Here is a 14,498-nt window from a genome sequence, read left to right as displayed (position 1 = left end):
GCTTGCCTTGTAAAATTAACACAGGTGTAGGTGTTTGAAGACCGCTTCCCCCCATCCCCCATTGAGACTGTGGAACTGACATCTGCTGCCTGTCAATGCCTCTGCCTCTCTGAGCCTCAAAAAATAGATGTTTATTGAGCAGCTCCTGCCTGTTTTGGTTTCCCCCTTGTTTGAACGCGGGATGGTGATAGCAATCTGATTAAACGAAATCAGGGCACAGGTAAATCCGAGTAACTAGTGTAAGAACAGCACTTTACAAAATGCGCAAAACATTTATGGAGGGTGGGGGAGTGGAAGGAATGCACTGGTTTATTTTAGGGTCCATACTCAAGTTTACATCGTATGTTGCAGGTGTTCACTTTTCCCAGCTCAGGAAAAGTACTGCAATTCCTCTCCTTTTGACAGGGTGAATTTTGGGTAAGATTCACCCAAGGGGGTTCACTTGAGATAATGAGAATATCATTAATTAATGTAAGAAATACTTAAGGAGCGCCTACCAGGAGTTGAGCTGGGCTCTTTATAAAGAATATAGACAACTGAGTTGAACACCAATTGGTTCCCTGCAGCCAAAGATCTAAACTACAACTGTTTCTTAGGGTCAGATTAGGACACAAATGCAAAATAGTCTTCCTGCGCCTCCTCCTGGGGAGGAAATGAAATAGAAAGTGAGGTCGCGCCGGAAAAGAAGCGCTTAGCCCGGTGCCTGAGACATGGTAAACCAACCAACCTCTGAAATAAATGTCTTATTAATAGCAATGATACTTAATTAAAATAGCTGTATTGAGCACTGTATCAGGCATGGCACTAATCCCTTTGTATGGATTTAATTTTAGTCTCCCTGAGTGAAGTAGTACTGATTACTGTATCCCCATTGTGCAGATGAGGAAACTGAGGCACAGGTAAATCCGAGTAACTAGTGTAAGAACACATAAAGTGGCGGAACTACTAACATGTTTTGTTCACTGATATATCCACCTACAACAGAGGTATGTATGCACCAATATCCTGGCACACAGTGGACGCTCTGTCTTTGTGGAAATAAGTGATGAATACCTGCTTTTAAAAACGCTTTTTATTTGGAGTAATTCTAGACAGGTAGTTTCAAAAATAGTAAAGAGAGATCCCGAGTACTCTTCCCCCGGCTTCTCCCAGTGGTATCGTCATAATATCAAACCCAGAAAATTGGTACAATCCACCTTGTAATGTTCCTTTAATGGAGGTATTTGGCATTCTTCCAGCTAATATAGTTGCTATGATTAATATTCTCGGTTAAAACGGCGCTCCTCGGTTTGTGCACCCGAGTATTGAATCTCGGAGGCGTGCACCCAGCTCCGGGCTGACCACCGCCCCTGGGAAATCAGGCGCAGAACTTGTATCCTAGAGCAGTTGCGCCGGCACCTAATGGGTTAACCGAGAGAGCGCGTCCACGCGCCTGCGCGCGGTGTTGCTTGGCCCCACCTCTGCAACTGGGTCAGCTGATCCGCCCAACCGGCGTCGCCCTATAAAAAGTTGGGTGTTGACGTCAGCGATCTCTTCCGCCCTTGTCGCCGCCATCCTCGGCGCGACCTGCTTCGCTCGGATCTGCTTGGGAGAATCCGTCGCCATCCGCCACCATGGTGAGCAACATCGTCTGACTGGCTGCCTGGAACGGTAGCGGGGCCTCTGCGCGGCCGGCGCTGCGGAACCTGGAGTGTTGGGGCCACCTGGACAGGGAGGAACTATGGCGGCGAGGCTGGCGGGCCTGGGAAAGCGGCGGCCGCCATGTCTGCGCCGTGCAGCCCTGCCGAGCTCCTTCTCCGCTTCCGGGGGCGCCGCCACCTCGCGGAACCCGGAGCCTGGCTTGAGCGAAGGAGGGGCGGGGGGGGGTATGATGATGTGGCAGATGCTGTAATGGCGGGCGCCGCGATGGCAGCGGGGAGCCGGGGAGCTGTCTTATGTAACCCGCGACCCGGGACTTTGGGTTCGATTTTCTGTCGGGGGCCGTGGGCGGCAGGGAAATAGCAAAATGAGGAAAACCAGACCCAGAAAGCATCCCCACCTGTTTCTAATGCTGTGCAACCTTGGCCTGGCCTCTTATCTTTGCTGTACCTCCCGATTATGAGTGAAAAGCCGATTTTTGGAACCACGAGGTGTGGAGGCTTGTAGTGCGCAAGCTCCCCATCAGACCGGTTGTAGCATATTTAGGAATCTCAAAGTGGGTAGCCCTGTCAGACCCTTTGGGCAGAGAGATGACCTTGGGTTTTAAAGAGGCTGGCTGGTTGGGAAAAGCCGGGGGTGGGGGTGGGGTATCCCAGTGGCAGTATGGAGGGGGGGGAGCTTCACAGTAACATCCTTGAATTGGATACCCATGACACGTACAAGCTAAAGGAAATTGGTTGTCATTTTCGGAGGCATACTCCCCAGTTCTAAATTCTGTGTTGTCACTTCTAAATGACAGCTAGAATCTGGGTATTTTAAGATAGGGTGAGTGGCATTTCTAAAAGGGTATCCGCAAAGTGGGGGTGGGCGATAGGTGGGAGTTGGGACTGCCCAGGATTAGCCCACCCCTGGCTGTGTGCCTGGCAGTCTATTGATTGACGTCTGGTGCCAAGCCGGGTTCCTGGAATCCTGGACCGGCCTAAGCCTCCCCCTTCCCCTGGCTCAGGTGAACTTCACAGTAGATCAGATCCGGGCCATCATGGACAAGAAGGCCAACATCCGGAACATGTCTGTCATTGCCCACGTGGACCATGGCAAGTCCACGCTGACAGACTCCCTGGTGTGTAAGGCTGGTATCATTGCCTCCGCTCGTGCTGGAGAGACCCGCTTCACTGACACCCGGAAGGATGAGCAGGAGCGCTGCATCACCATCAAGTCAACGTGAGCAAGCTCGGGTGCCCCCTGGACTGGGGAAGGGGGTGCTCTGCTGGGGCTGGGTGTGGAGACACAGCAGACACCATCAGTTTCCTGAGAGGCTTCTGGGGTACAGTCGGTGCTCTAGGGCTGGATTTTTGAACTGTGAGAGAGAGTAAGGTTTAACCTAGTGAGACAGGAAGCTCTGCAGCCAGTGGGAGAGGCACAGTGACGGGAGGTATTAGGCTTAACCCAGCGATTCCCCCTTCCTGGGGCAAAGGGGCTCTTGGCAATGTTTCCAGGCCTCTGGGAGGATTCCACTGGCATCTAAGGCTACTACTAAACCTGCACGTGGTTCTCCCACCCCCACTATAGTTTCTCGATCCCAGATGTCGGTGGGGTGGGAAACCAAAGCAAAGGGAAATTGCTAACTATCTTTGTTGGGAATTTGTGAGCTCTTCAGTCATATGCTCTGACTCAGTAGGGCTGGGGAGGGAGGGAAGGGTGTAAAGTAGTCTTCGGGAATGCTGGGTCTTGCCTGGTCATGAGTTGCTATTTGGAATCAGATGTGTTGAGCCTAGGAGGCTGGTTGGGTAGACCCTGAGGAGCTGGTCTTTGCAGTTGGTATTTGGGAGGTGGGCAGAGTCCCCTAGGTGGGATGGTTCTTGGGAAATCAGAGGTCTGTTCCTAGGGATGAGGAATGCCGGGAGAGAAGACACTGCAGTGTCCACTCAGCTGTGGGCTTGGCTTTTTACTGCATCGCAGCCTCACTGAGGGATTAAAGGCATCTGCCATGACTCTCTTTGGGCAGGAGCCTCAGGCCAAGCCTGGGTATCCTGGGGAAGACAGTTGAGAGCTAGGCTGAGATACGCCTTCCATCCAGCCAACCTGTGTCAATCTCCTTAGGGCCATCTCCCTCTTCTATGAGCTCTCAGAGAATGATTTGAACTTCATCAAGCAAAGCAAGGATGGCTCCGGTTTCCTTATCAACCTCATTGACTCCCCTGGGCATGTGGACTTCTCCTCAGAGGTGACAGCTGCCCTCCGTGTCACCGATGGTGCCTTGGTGGTAGTGGACTGTGTATCTGGTAAGCAGCAGATTTCCTCATGGCTTGGAACCCGGGGCTGTCGTCCCCCCCCCCCTTGGCTGACTGAGACACCCTGTTCCTCGCCTGTCCCTAGGTGTGTGCGTGCAGACAGAGACCGTGCTGAGGCAGGCCATCGCCGAGCGCATCAAGCCTGTGCTCATGATGAACAAGATGGACCGGGCTCTGCTGGAGCTGCAGCTGGAGCCTGAGGAGCTCTATCAGACCTTCCAGCGCATCGTGGAGAATGTCAACGTCATCATCTCCACCTATGGGGAGGGCGAGAGTGGCCCCATGGGCAACATCATGGTAGGTTGCCTGCCTGCCAAAGTCAGGGTCCCTTGGCAAGGTTGTCTCCCCCGCTGTATTACCCACATCCTCTCCACTGAGGGTTGTCTGGAGGAACCATTGTTGTGAGTCTGGCTCCCTGGGCCTTAGTGGAGTTTCTAGGAATGTTGTGGTGACAAAGGAGGAGCCGCAATTAATTGGGGAGGCTGGGGGTGGAGGTACCCTGTCTGCTGGCACAGGCTTGTGGAGCAGTGCCCTTCGGGTTACTGCTTACCATTCCTGCCTCACTGGTGGAGGAAAGGGAAGCAGAGTTGGGCACCCAGTACATGATGACTAAAATTTCTTCACTTTGACCTGATGGCTACTGAAGAAAATCTGATGTCTGAGGCCCACGGTGCCCACGGACTTGGTAGCTGTGGTTTCTGTTCATCTGTCCCCATTCACAGCTTTTTTTTGTCCTCTCAGATTGATCCTGTCCTTGGCACTGTCGGCTTTGGTTCTGGTCTCCACGGCTGGGCCTTCACCCTTAAGCAGTTTGCAGAGATGTACGTGGCCAAGTTTGCAGCCAAGGGCGAGGGCCAGCTGGGGCCTGCTGAGCGGGCCAAGAAAGTAGAGGACATGATGAAGAAGCTGTGGGGCGACCGGTGAGTGCAGTCGGGGGAGAGCAGGGTGCTTGGCCACAGACCTGCAGGGTGGCAGGGAGCCGGTGGTGGTGATGGGGCTTGGGACCACATACCTGGAATCCTGCCCAACTGATTCTACCCGGGAGCCCCCTAACCTGGTTGGGCCTTTCCTGCCAGGTATTTTGATCCAGCCAACGGCAAATTCAGCAAGTCCGCCACTAGTCCTGATGGCAAGAAGCTGCCGCGGACATTCTGCCAGCTTATCCTGGACCCCATCTTCAAGGTGAGTTGCTGCGTATGCGTGATGGATGTACATCCCTGTGGCTGCCCTTGGTCCTGCGGCTCCTGGAAGACCCATTATCTCACTCACTGTGGTCCGTGGCAAGATGCATTGGGGCTGTGCAGGGCCAGGTTCAAGGTGGCTGCCAACAAGAGGGTGAGGCAACACCACAGTGAGGGATTGGTCCCCGGGGCTCCACCCTGACAAGCTAGGCAAGACCACACAATGGGGGTGATGGGTCTCCCGAATACTGGAGGGTTTCCCCAAGATATGCTCAGTCGGCGTGAGGTCTTCTGTGGAAAGGCGAGGATTTTTGCAGCCCTGCCCCTTCTCTGTCGGTGGCATTAGTTTTCTCAGCAGGAAGCAGCTACAGGCTACCCAGTACGTTCCCAAACCCACTTTACCACGCATTCCTCTCTCCCCCACGTTAGGTGTTTGACGCAATCATGAGTTTCAAGAAAGAGGAGACAGCAAAACTGATTGAGAAACTGGACATTAAGTTGGACAGTGAAGATAAGGACAAAGAAGGCAAACCGCTTCTGAAGGTGAGCTCACAGTATTTCTCGAGTCCCCGTCAGGGCTGCAGGCTTGGGGCCCTGGCCCTGCTGTTGGAAGCCATGCCTGCTTTAATGCCCTCACCAGTGGGGGTAGTTGGAAGACCTCAGGCGTTTGCACGACCCTTCTGCAAGGAACCACACATCTCGATCACCTTGCTGAGCATGGGATGCCGAGGGTCGTGGACTTCCCCCGGACTCTGTCCTGAACCTCACGTCCCCTCCTGTAGGCTGTGATGCGTCGCTGGCTGCCCGCTGGGGATGCCCTGCTGCAGATGATCACCATCCACCTGCCCTCCCCCGTGACGGCCCAGAAGTACCGCTGCGAGCTCCTGTATGAGGGGCCCCCTGATGATGAGGCAGCCATGGGTACATGGGGTGCACCTGGATGCTGGGTGGGGGCCCCAGAGCAGCCAGTGGCTGTGGTTGAAGGCTGCTTATTGCTGAGCAGGATTCTGGAAGGCTGAGTTGCAAGGGCATCACGCTTTCCCCTTTGGGGGATTCTTCTCACCCCTCAGGCATTAAAAGCTGTGATCCCAAAGGGCCCCTTATGATGTACATTTCCAAAATGGTGCCGACCTCTGACAAAGGTCGGTTCTACGCCTTCGGCCGGGTCTTCTCGGGGCTGGTATCCACTGGCCTGAAGGTCAGGATCATGGGGCCCAACTACACACCTGGGAAGAAGGAGGACCTATACCTGAAGCCCATCCAGAGGTGAGGTGCTTGGCTGGTCACCTGTGACCCAAGGCTGATCCCAGCCCTCCCTCCCTGCTCCAGATAGTAGGAGGGGTTGGAGTTCAGGGTAGCATGTGAAGTGCTACCAGGATGTAGTGCTGAGCCTTTTGGCCACCTCTTTGTGCTGACAACTTGGGTAGGATGTGTCGACTCAATAGGAAAGGTAAAGGGCTATTCGGGATGAGGCACGTGAGGAAGCAGTGGGGGCATGGTCTCCCACATAGTGATACTCGGGCTAAAGTCCCAGCTCTGAGTTGGATGCAGATGTTTGTGATCTCAGGGTGGTGGCAGCACAGTTTATTTATTGTCAAGTACCCAGAGAATAGCTACTGACCCCAGAGATGTGTCTGGTAGTCCTTACCCCCGCTCTAGGCATGGGTCCTGGGAAAACGGAACTCACATCCCCTCCAGCTCCTCAGGGTCCCAACTGTTCAGGGATTATTGGGTACCCACACCTCAGCCCTCGGTCAGGTGTGGAGTGCTGCATGGGGGGTGTGGGAAAGGCAAGTGGTGCTCTGTCTTGGGCCATAGTAGCCAGGGTTGTCACTGAGGTCACCTGGGTTACAGTAGAGCCAAGGTTTGAGGCCTTGGAGGCTTGGCCCTGCCACTCCAGGCAGGCGGAATGGCCACAGGCTCTAGAAGGAAGGCTTGTTTTGTTATTTGAGGACCTGGCGCTGTAATGTTAGTGCATTGACGCCTTTTGTGCCTCCCAGAACAATCCTGATGATGGGCCGTTACGTGGAGCCCATCGAAGACGTGCCTTGTGGGAACATCGTGGGACTGGTGGGTGTGGACCAGTTCCTGGTGAAGACTGGCACCATCACCACCTTCGAGCACGCCCACAACATGCGGGTGATGAAGTTCAGCGTGAGCCCCGTCGTCAGGGTCGCTGTGGAGGCCAAGAATCCAGCCGACCTGCCCAAGCTGGTGGAGGGTCTGAAGCGGCTGGCCAAGTCGGACCCCATGGTGCAGGTGGGTAGGCATCCTGGCAGGAGGCACCACCCCGTGGGCTCATTTTTTGGTACTTGAGTTCGAAAGATGGGGTGACTTCTCATAAAAGCAGGCTTGCCAGTTTGGAAAGTCAGGTGTGTGTGGGATACACACCTTCCCTGGCAGAGCTGCTGCCGTTTAACCAGGGCTTGGATCTCTACAGGCCGGTTGTAGACTAGGGCTTTAGGTTAATGCTGAGAACTAGCAAAGGTTCAGGGGGCTCCTTGCTGCCTCTTATCGGCCCTGACAACTCCCTACAGACCTCCAGCTGGAGGGAAGCTTGGAGCCCTGCTCCCCAATACCACCCCCAAATCCCTTCGGTTCCCTGAGCAGTTGTCCAGGTTTGGTCCCCAGTGGCTAACATGCTGCCCCTTTCCAGTGCATCATTGAGGAGTCGGGGGAGCACATCATTGCTGGGGCTGGGGAGCTGCACTTGGAGATCTGCCTGAAGGACCTGGAGGAGGACCACGCCTGCATTCCCATTAAGGTGAGGCCCGCTGTCCCCAGTGCAAAGGGAGGGCAGTGTGGAGATGGCAGGGCCTGGGTCCAGGCAGGGCTCTGAGGATCCCCTCCTTCCTCCCATCCACCTCTGCCAGATGAGGTGATTTCACTGTTCATACATCCTCAGGCTTGGAGGTTGGAGCGGGAGGAGTCTGCTTTCCCATCTAAATACGAGCTTGTGAAGAGCTCAGACTAGCAGCCCCCTCAGGCCCTGCTGCCCGCGTGCTGGCTTTCGTTTTCTGCCGTTTCACAGAACTGAGCTCAGATCTGAATGGTCTTAGATCTTTGGGGCTTTATTATGTGCTTTTCTCTTTGTTAAGCCCCATAAGGTTTTTATTTTTCTCATAGAAACACAATGTTTTTTTTGTGTTTTTTTCAGTTTTTATATTGGGGAACAGTGAGTAGTTTTTTCCAGGGCCCATCAGCTCCAAGTCAAGTTGTTATCAAACTAGTTGTGGAAGGCGCAGCTCAGCTCCAAATCTAGTCGCCGTTTTCAATCTTTAGCTGCAGGGGGCATAGCCTACCACCTCATGCCAGAATTGAACTGGCTCCCTCGTTGTTGACCTCACACTCTAACCAGTTGAGCCACCTGGCTGCCCCTCCGGAAGCTCAGCAGTAGCAGCTCATTGTCTTCAGTCTAGTTGAGGGCGCAGCTCACTGGTCAATGTGGGAATCGAACCAGCAACCCTGTTCTGAGCTCGCGCTCTAATCACCTGAGCCATCCGGCCGCCCCAAGTTTGTTCTTTTTTTAGTTAGTTAATAATCTGCTTTTCTATGTCGTCTCCCATGTAAAAAAAATCTTGCATAATTACTAAAATGGGAGCAGGCCAGTGCCTACCGTTTGCACGTTGCTTTTTTCCGGTTAATACTGTGTAGAATTTCGTAAGACAAGTGATTTTTACAGCCAGTGCTATTGTCACGGGCAGCCTCCTACAGGGGGAGAGCTGCACAGCTTTCTACTTACTCAGAAGTGAGGTGTGCATGGTTCTGTGCCACCAAACCAGTGCCCACTGCCAGGCTGTTTCCTGAGCCTTATTAGGAGATGCCTTTTCTGTGCGGTCACTGCCTCCTGAGGGCAGGCCTGACCCTCATGCTCCTTTTGCAGAAATCGGACCCGGTCGTCTCCTACCGAGAGACAGTCAGTGAGGAGTCAAACGTGCTCTGCCTGTCCAAGTCCCCCAACAAGCACAACCGACTGTACATGAAGGCACGGCCCTTCCCCGATGGCCTGGCCGAGGACATCGACAAGGGCGAGGTGTCCGCCCGCCAGGAGCTCAAGCAGCGGGCCCGTTACCTGGCTGAGAAGTACGAGTGGGACGTGGCCGAGGCCCGCAAGATCTGGTGCTTTGGGCCCGATGGCACCGGGCCCAACATCCTCACGGACATCACCAAGGGTGTGCAGTACCTCAACGAGATCAAGGACAGCGTGGTGGCCGGCTTCCAGTGGGCCACGAAAGAGGTGGGTCCTGGCGCAGGCCCACCGGCCACGCCTGTGCACCCCTGTGGGAGAGCTCAGGGTTACCTGTCCAGTTCCGTGTTAGCGAGGTAGAGCCAATGGTGCTTTCTCCTGGGAAGGGCCCCAGCAGGGTGAGGCTGCGAGGTCCCTGTAGGAGCTTGACGGTGCACTTGGCCCCTCCCTTTGCAGGGGGCACTGTGTGAGGAGAACATGCGGGCTGTGCGCTTCGATGTCCATGACGTAACGCTGCATGCTGACGCCATCCACCGCGGGGGTGGCCAGATCATCCCCACGGCCCGGCGCTGCCTCTATGCCAGCGTGCTGACCGCCCAGCCCCGGCTTATGGAGCCCATCTACCTTGTGGAGATTCAGGTAGGGAGACCTGGTCCTTCGTCTGTCTCTATTCTGTCCTGTCCAATAGTTGCTAATAGCCTTTCATTGCCTGACAGTGTCCAGAACAAGTGGTTGGTGGCATCTACGGTGTCCTGAACAGGAAGCGGGGCCATGTCTTCGAGGAGTCCCAGGTGGCCGGCACCCCCATGTTTGTTGTGAAGGCTTACCTGCCCGTCAATGAGTCCTTTGGTAAGTGCCTGCCTAGGGTGGCCTTCAGACACCACGGGCCCGCAGCCAGCCTGGTACAGGACAGACCCAGAGTGGGCTTGATGGGAGCTATCATGTGATCTGCAGACTGCTGTGCTCTCCCTCGTCAATTTGAGAAAGTGGGGACAGCATAGTTGTGAAGGAGGAGGTAGCCCACTCTTGTGGGCCCCCTGAATTGCTGAATTGGGTGCAGAAGTCCCTTGGGTGCGTAACTCAGTAAGATCTTAAGGTCAAGGCCAGCAAAAGCAGCTGTGTATGTAGCTCAGCCTCATGCTGAGGACAAGCAGATGGCGGCCCAGGTCAGTCAGCCAGCACTGCCTCACTTGTGAAGTAAGGAGTGGTCTTTGAGCACGGCTCCGGGAAGGAGCAGGCTTAAGGGTTTAATGTCTGACCCGACCTGGGTTATCTAGACCTGGTGATCTCTGATGTGTACCCAAGTGTCCCCACCTCTGGGGCTTGGCCAGGGAGCTGGCAGGCACCAAGTCTGGGCTGCCCAGTGAGCCCTGTCCCTGCCCCTTCCTGCAGGCTTCACCGCTGACCTGAGGTCCAACACGGGTGGCCAGGCCTTCCCACAGTGCGTGTTTGACCACTGGCAGATCCTGCCTGGAGACCCTTTCGACAGCACCAGTCGCCCCAGCCAGGTGGTGGCCGAGACGCGCAAGCGCAAAGGCCTAAAGGAAGGCATCCCTGCCCTGGACAACTTCCTGGACAAATTGTAGACTGCCCTTCCTGCAGGCTGCCAGCCGGGCACAGCCCCTCACCAGCCCACGATCGACCACAACAGCAAGCCCTCACATTCTCATGACACCTCGAGACTGTCCAGACCTAGTGCCGCGTGCCCGGCAGGTTCTGGGGCCACTCTGTGCCATCGTTCAACATGACCACTTGATGCCGTCTCTTTCGATATTTATTTCAAGATTTCAGAGGCAACAGACATGCCCTAGCCGCAGGGACTTATTTGGCTGGTGGGGAGGCGGGATGGGAAACCCAACACTTTTTTTTTTTTTCCATTTCAGAGGGAAATTCATGTCAAAAAAATTTAAGTAAATGCATTAAGAGGTTTATTTGGGTAAAATGGCCCCTAGTGGATTTTCCCCCAGAAAGGGGGAGGGAACAAGCGGTAGACATTTCTCTTTGGACAGAAGCTAGAAGGCAGGAGATAATTGTGCAGTGTCACCATGAGCACCTCCAGCTGTATTAGTGCCATTGGAATAATAAATTTGATTATGGTGGTGACCGTGTGTGTCCACGCAACTTCCTCTTCAGTCCACTCAGGCTGGGGTGGGTTTGCCCCATGCCAGCACACATGGCATCTGTGACACTGATACAGAAAACTCAGTGTAACCTCAAATTGTCATTTTAAATGTCAGGCCTGGGCTCAGATACATGATCCAAGGTAGTTGAGCAGCCCTTCCATCCAATGGAACTGACCTACACAGGTGCTGTGCAGAGGGTCAGCCACTGGCCCCATGTGGCTACAAGAGCACTTGAAATGAGACCTGCAAAGCCAAGGAACTGAATTCTTTGACTCTATAAATTTCTATAGTCTCATGGCACTGGGGCTGCCTTATTGGTCAGCGCAGGCTTGGGCAACTAAATTGTCCCTGCTCTCAAAGTTCATGGTATTATGAGGGCAAACCACAAATAACCACGCACATACACGTTCTCTTGCCAAACCAGAGAGGTTATTGACAAATTCTAGACCAAGTAATGTGGGACCAAGATCTTTTTTTTCATCTTTGATAAGCATCACAAATGCATCCCTGAGACAGCTGAAACAAGGACAGTGCCCCTTGGGGGCCATTTTGAATTCTCAGGAGAGTCCCCATCGGCATTTAGAAAGTAGGAACAAGGTGGCCGGTTAGCTCAGTTGGTTAGAGCACAGTTCTCTAACAAGGTTGTCAGTTCGATCCCCACATGGGCCACTGGCCTGTACTCTCCACACTCCACAATTACACTGGAACAACTATAGAGTTGAAGCAGATGGGTCCTGGAAAAACAAAAGTTAAAAAAAAAAAAAGCGGTTGGATGTCCCAAATATGTGGAATCCCTGCCCATCCAAGAATTGTCCTGTGCAGTCTGTCCAGACCCCTAGCACCCTCCAACAGTCCCACCAAATGTTTCGTGTTGGTAATTTTTTGTCATCTGCGATGTTTGACACCACTGATTTCATGCAGAAAAGTTGCAAAGATGTTATTACAAAGATGTTAACATCCTATGTAACCACTATGTCAAACCTCAGAAACAACATTACTGTTAACAGTTTATTTGGTTTTCCACTAATGTCCTGTTCTCTCAGGATCCAATCCAGGATACCACATTGCATTTCATTTTCCACATTTTTTAAAAATTAGTTTCAGGTGTACAAAGCGATGTACTAGTTGGACATTTACACCCCTCACCAAGTGATAACTCCCCTCCCCCAGTCTACTACCCCTCTGACGTCGTATATAGCTGTTACACAATTCTATTGACTATTCCCTACTCCGACATCGTGTGACCATATATGTATGTTAAATTATAGTTGACGTTCATTGTTACTCAGGTTCAGCTTCGGGTGTACAGTGCAGTGGTCAGGCATCTACACTGTCCCTGAACTGGTCTCCCTAATAAGACAAGTGTCTATCAAATACCCTACAAAATCTTTACATGATTGATTATATTCCCCAAACTGTCTCGTATGTCCGTAGCAATCTTGTGGTTACCCATTATGCTTTCTAATCACCTCACCTTCCTCACCCCACCCCACCCTCCCATCTAGCAACCCTCAGTTTTTCCCTATATCTGTGAGACTTTCTGATTGGTTTGCTCATTTATTCTATTCTTCAGATTCCACATGTGAGATCATATGGTATTTGTCTTTCTCTGTCTGATTTATTTCACTCAGCTTAAAGTTCTCTAGGTCCATCCATATCGTTGCAAAAAGTAAGATTTCATTTTTTATGGCCGAGTAGGATTTTGCACAATTTTAATACCAACTAATTGCGCCAGAGATGAGTATATAAACTGAGAAAATTGAACTGCATTTGGTTTAATTTCAAGAATTTTTCACCAGTTCTAAATTAACTGGTGGTAGTGCCACTTGTATGTGCTTTTATAGTTGTCACATTCACAGTGATTGCGTTTATAGGGGCTGACTGATACCTTCAGTCCTAAGGTCACGAGACTTGAACATTATTAGTATGTTACAAGTGTGTGTATATTTGTACCCGTGTATTACTCTACTTACATTTGTTGCCTTTTGATTTGTTATTTTTCTCAATTGTTTTGGTGTCAGGACCGCTGTACACTCAAACACTGAGGGTCCCAGAGTTTAAATGGGTATATCTACTGACATATACCGTATTTAAAAATTAAAATTAAAATTTAAAAAGTTACTGATTTTAAAATAGCAATAAACCCATTACATTTTAACATAAATAACCTATTTTTAGGTGAAAAGTTCTCTTTTCCGAAACAAAACAGGAGAGTGGGATTATTCTACATTTTTGCAAGTCTGCAATCTCCGGCGTAATAGAAGACAGTTGGAGTCTCATGTTTGCTTCTGTATTAAATGTTTCAATACGTTGTTTTGGTTGAATTATAGGGAGAGAACCTACCCTCACTCATCCCAACTTGGAAAAGAGAGAAGCATTTTAATACCTTTTTTCAGATAATTGTGGATATTTGATGCAAAATCAAAACTCAACAAGTAGTTTTTTGTTTTAAATTCCCCCCCCCCTTTCTTCCACTCCCCGCCCCCCACTCCGGTTCAAGCCGTTGTCTCTCAGTCTAGTTGTGTAGGACACAGCTCCCTGGCCCATGCTGGTGTTATGAGCCTTGCGCTCCCCCCGGTTGAGGCAGCCGGTCGTCAGTCGGCCATTCACAGCAGCTCTCACCGGCTGCACACGGTCGCCCACGGCACCATTCAGCAGCACGCTGCCCATGGCAACTCACGCCAACCTCCGGGTTCTCATGGCCGCCTAGCTCCGGGAAGTGCTGTTGTTCACAATCTTAGCTGCAGAGGGCGCAGCTCACTGGCCCATGTGGGAATCGGACCTAATGCCAATCGACCTCGGCATTAGGAGCTGGACACTCCAACCACCAGAGCCACTGGGCTGGTCCCAAGTGTTGGTTTCTTAAATAGAAATTACAATGCATCTGAAACCACATTAATGAACTTTTTGTACCGTTATATTAAAATCTATTGGTCTGTCTTGCACTTTAAATGGGTCTTTTTCCCAGGCATGATTTTATCACATCAAGTGGTGGTTGTTTGGCAATATTGGTAAACCAAGTTTGCAGCTATTTGAGATGTTGACATATTTCATTAAACACTTGAAAAATCAAATTTGTCAATATCAATTTCATCAGGAAAGTGTGGAAGTATTGGGAAACTGTCAAGCAGTTTTTGAAAATTTAATTTTTTGCTTAAAATTTTGCCATTGGCAACCATTACTGTCAACTGTTATCCTTGAATTGACAGTTTCAATTTGTTCATTTTTGAGAAAATGCCTGTCTGAAAAAACACAAGTCTGAATTATTATAGTTTGTCAGTTTTTTTGGAAGTAAAAA

General features: G+C 51.6%; 1 protein-coding gene and 1 non-coding gene across 2 annotated transcripts; both read left to right on the top strand.

Annotated features, from left to right (window-relative positions):
• Positions 1–1,482: 1,482 nt before the first annotated feature.
• EEF2 (eukaryotic translation elongation factor 2) lies at positions 1,483–11,180 on the top strand. The gene is made up of 15 exons (XM_019744232.3): positions 1,483–1,616; positions 2,645–2,859; positions 3,739–3,920; positions 4,015–4,226; positions 4,671–4,849; positions 5,006–5,111; positions 5,540–5,653; positions 5,893–6,031; positions 6,181–6,376; positions 7,111–7,369; positions 7,767–7,874; positions 8,994–9,347; positions 9,534–9,716; positions 9,794–9,926; positions 10,470–11,180. The coding sequence occupies exons 1-15, from the start codon at positions 1,614–1,616 to the stop codon at positions 10,661–10,663; spliced, it is 2,577 nt and encodes an 858-aa protein (XP_019599791.1). The 5' UTR covers positions 1,483–1,613; the 3' UTR covers positions 10,664–11,180.
• Positions 4,528–4,593, top strand: LOC141572971 (small nucleolar RNA SNORD37). Its single transcript, XR_012498560.1, has one exon. It is a non-coding gene; the product is annotated as a small nucleolar RNA SNORD37 (small nucleolar RNA).
• Positions 11,181–14,498: the final 3,318 nt, after the last annotated feature.

The sequence above is a fragment of the Rhinolophus sinicus genome, chromosome 15 (genome assembly GCF_057876585.1).
Source record: "Rhinolophus sinicus isolate RSI-liver-muscle chromosome 15, RSI-T2T, whole genome shotgun sequence".
Classification (NCBI taxonomy): Eukaryota; Metazoa; Chordata; class Mammalia; order Chiroptera; family Rhinolophidae; genus Rhinolophus; species Rhinolophus sinicus.
The sequence above is the reverse complement of the archived record's forward strand: the minus strand, read 5'-3'. Positions and strand labels throughout refer to the sequence as shown.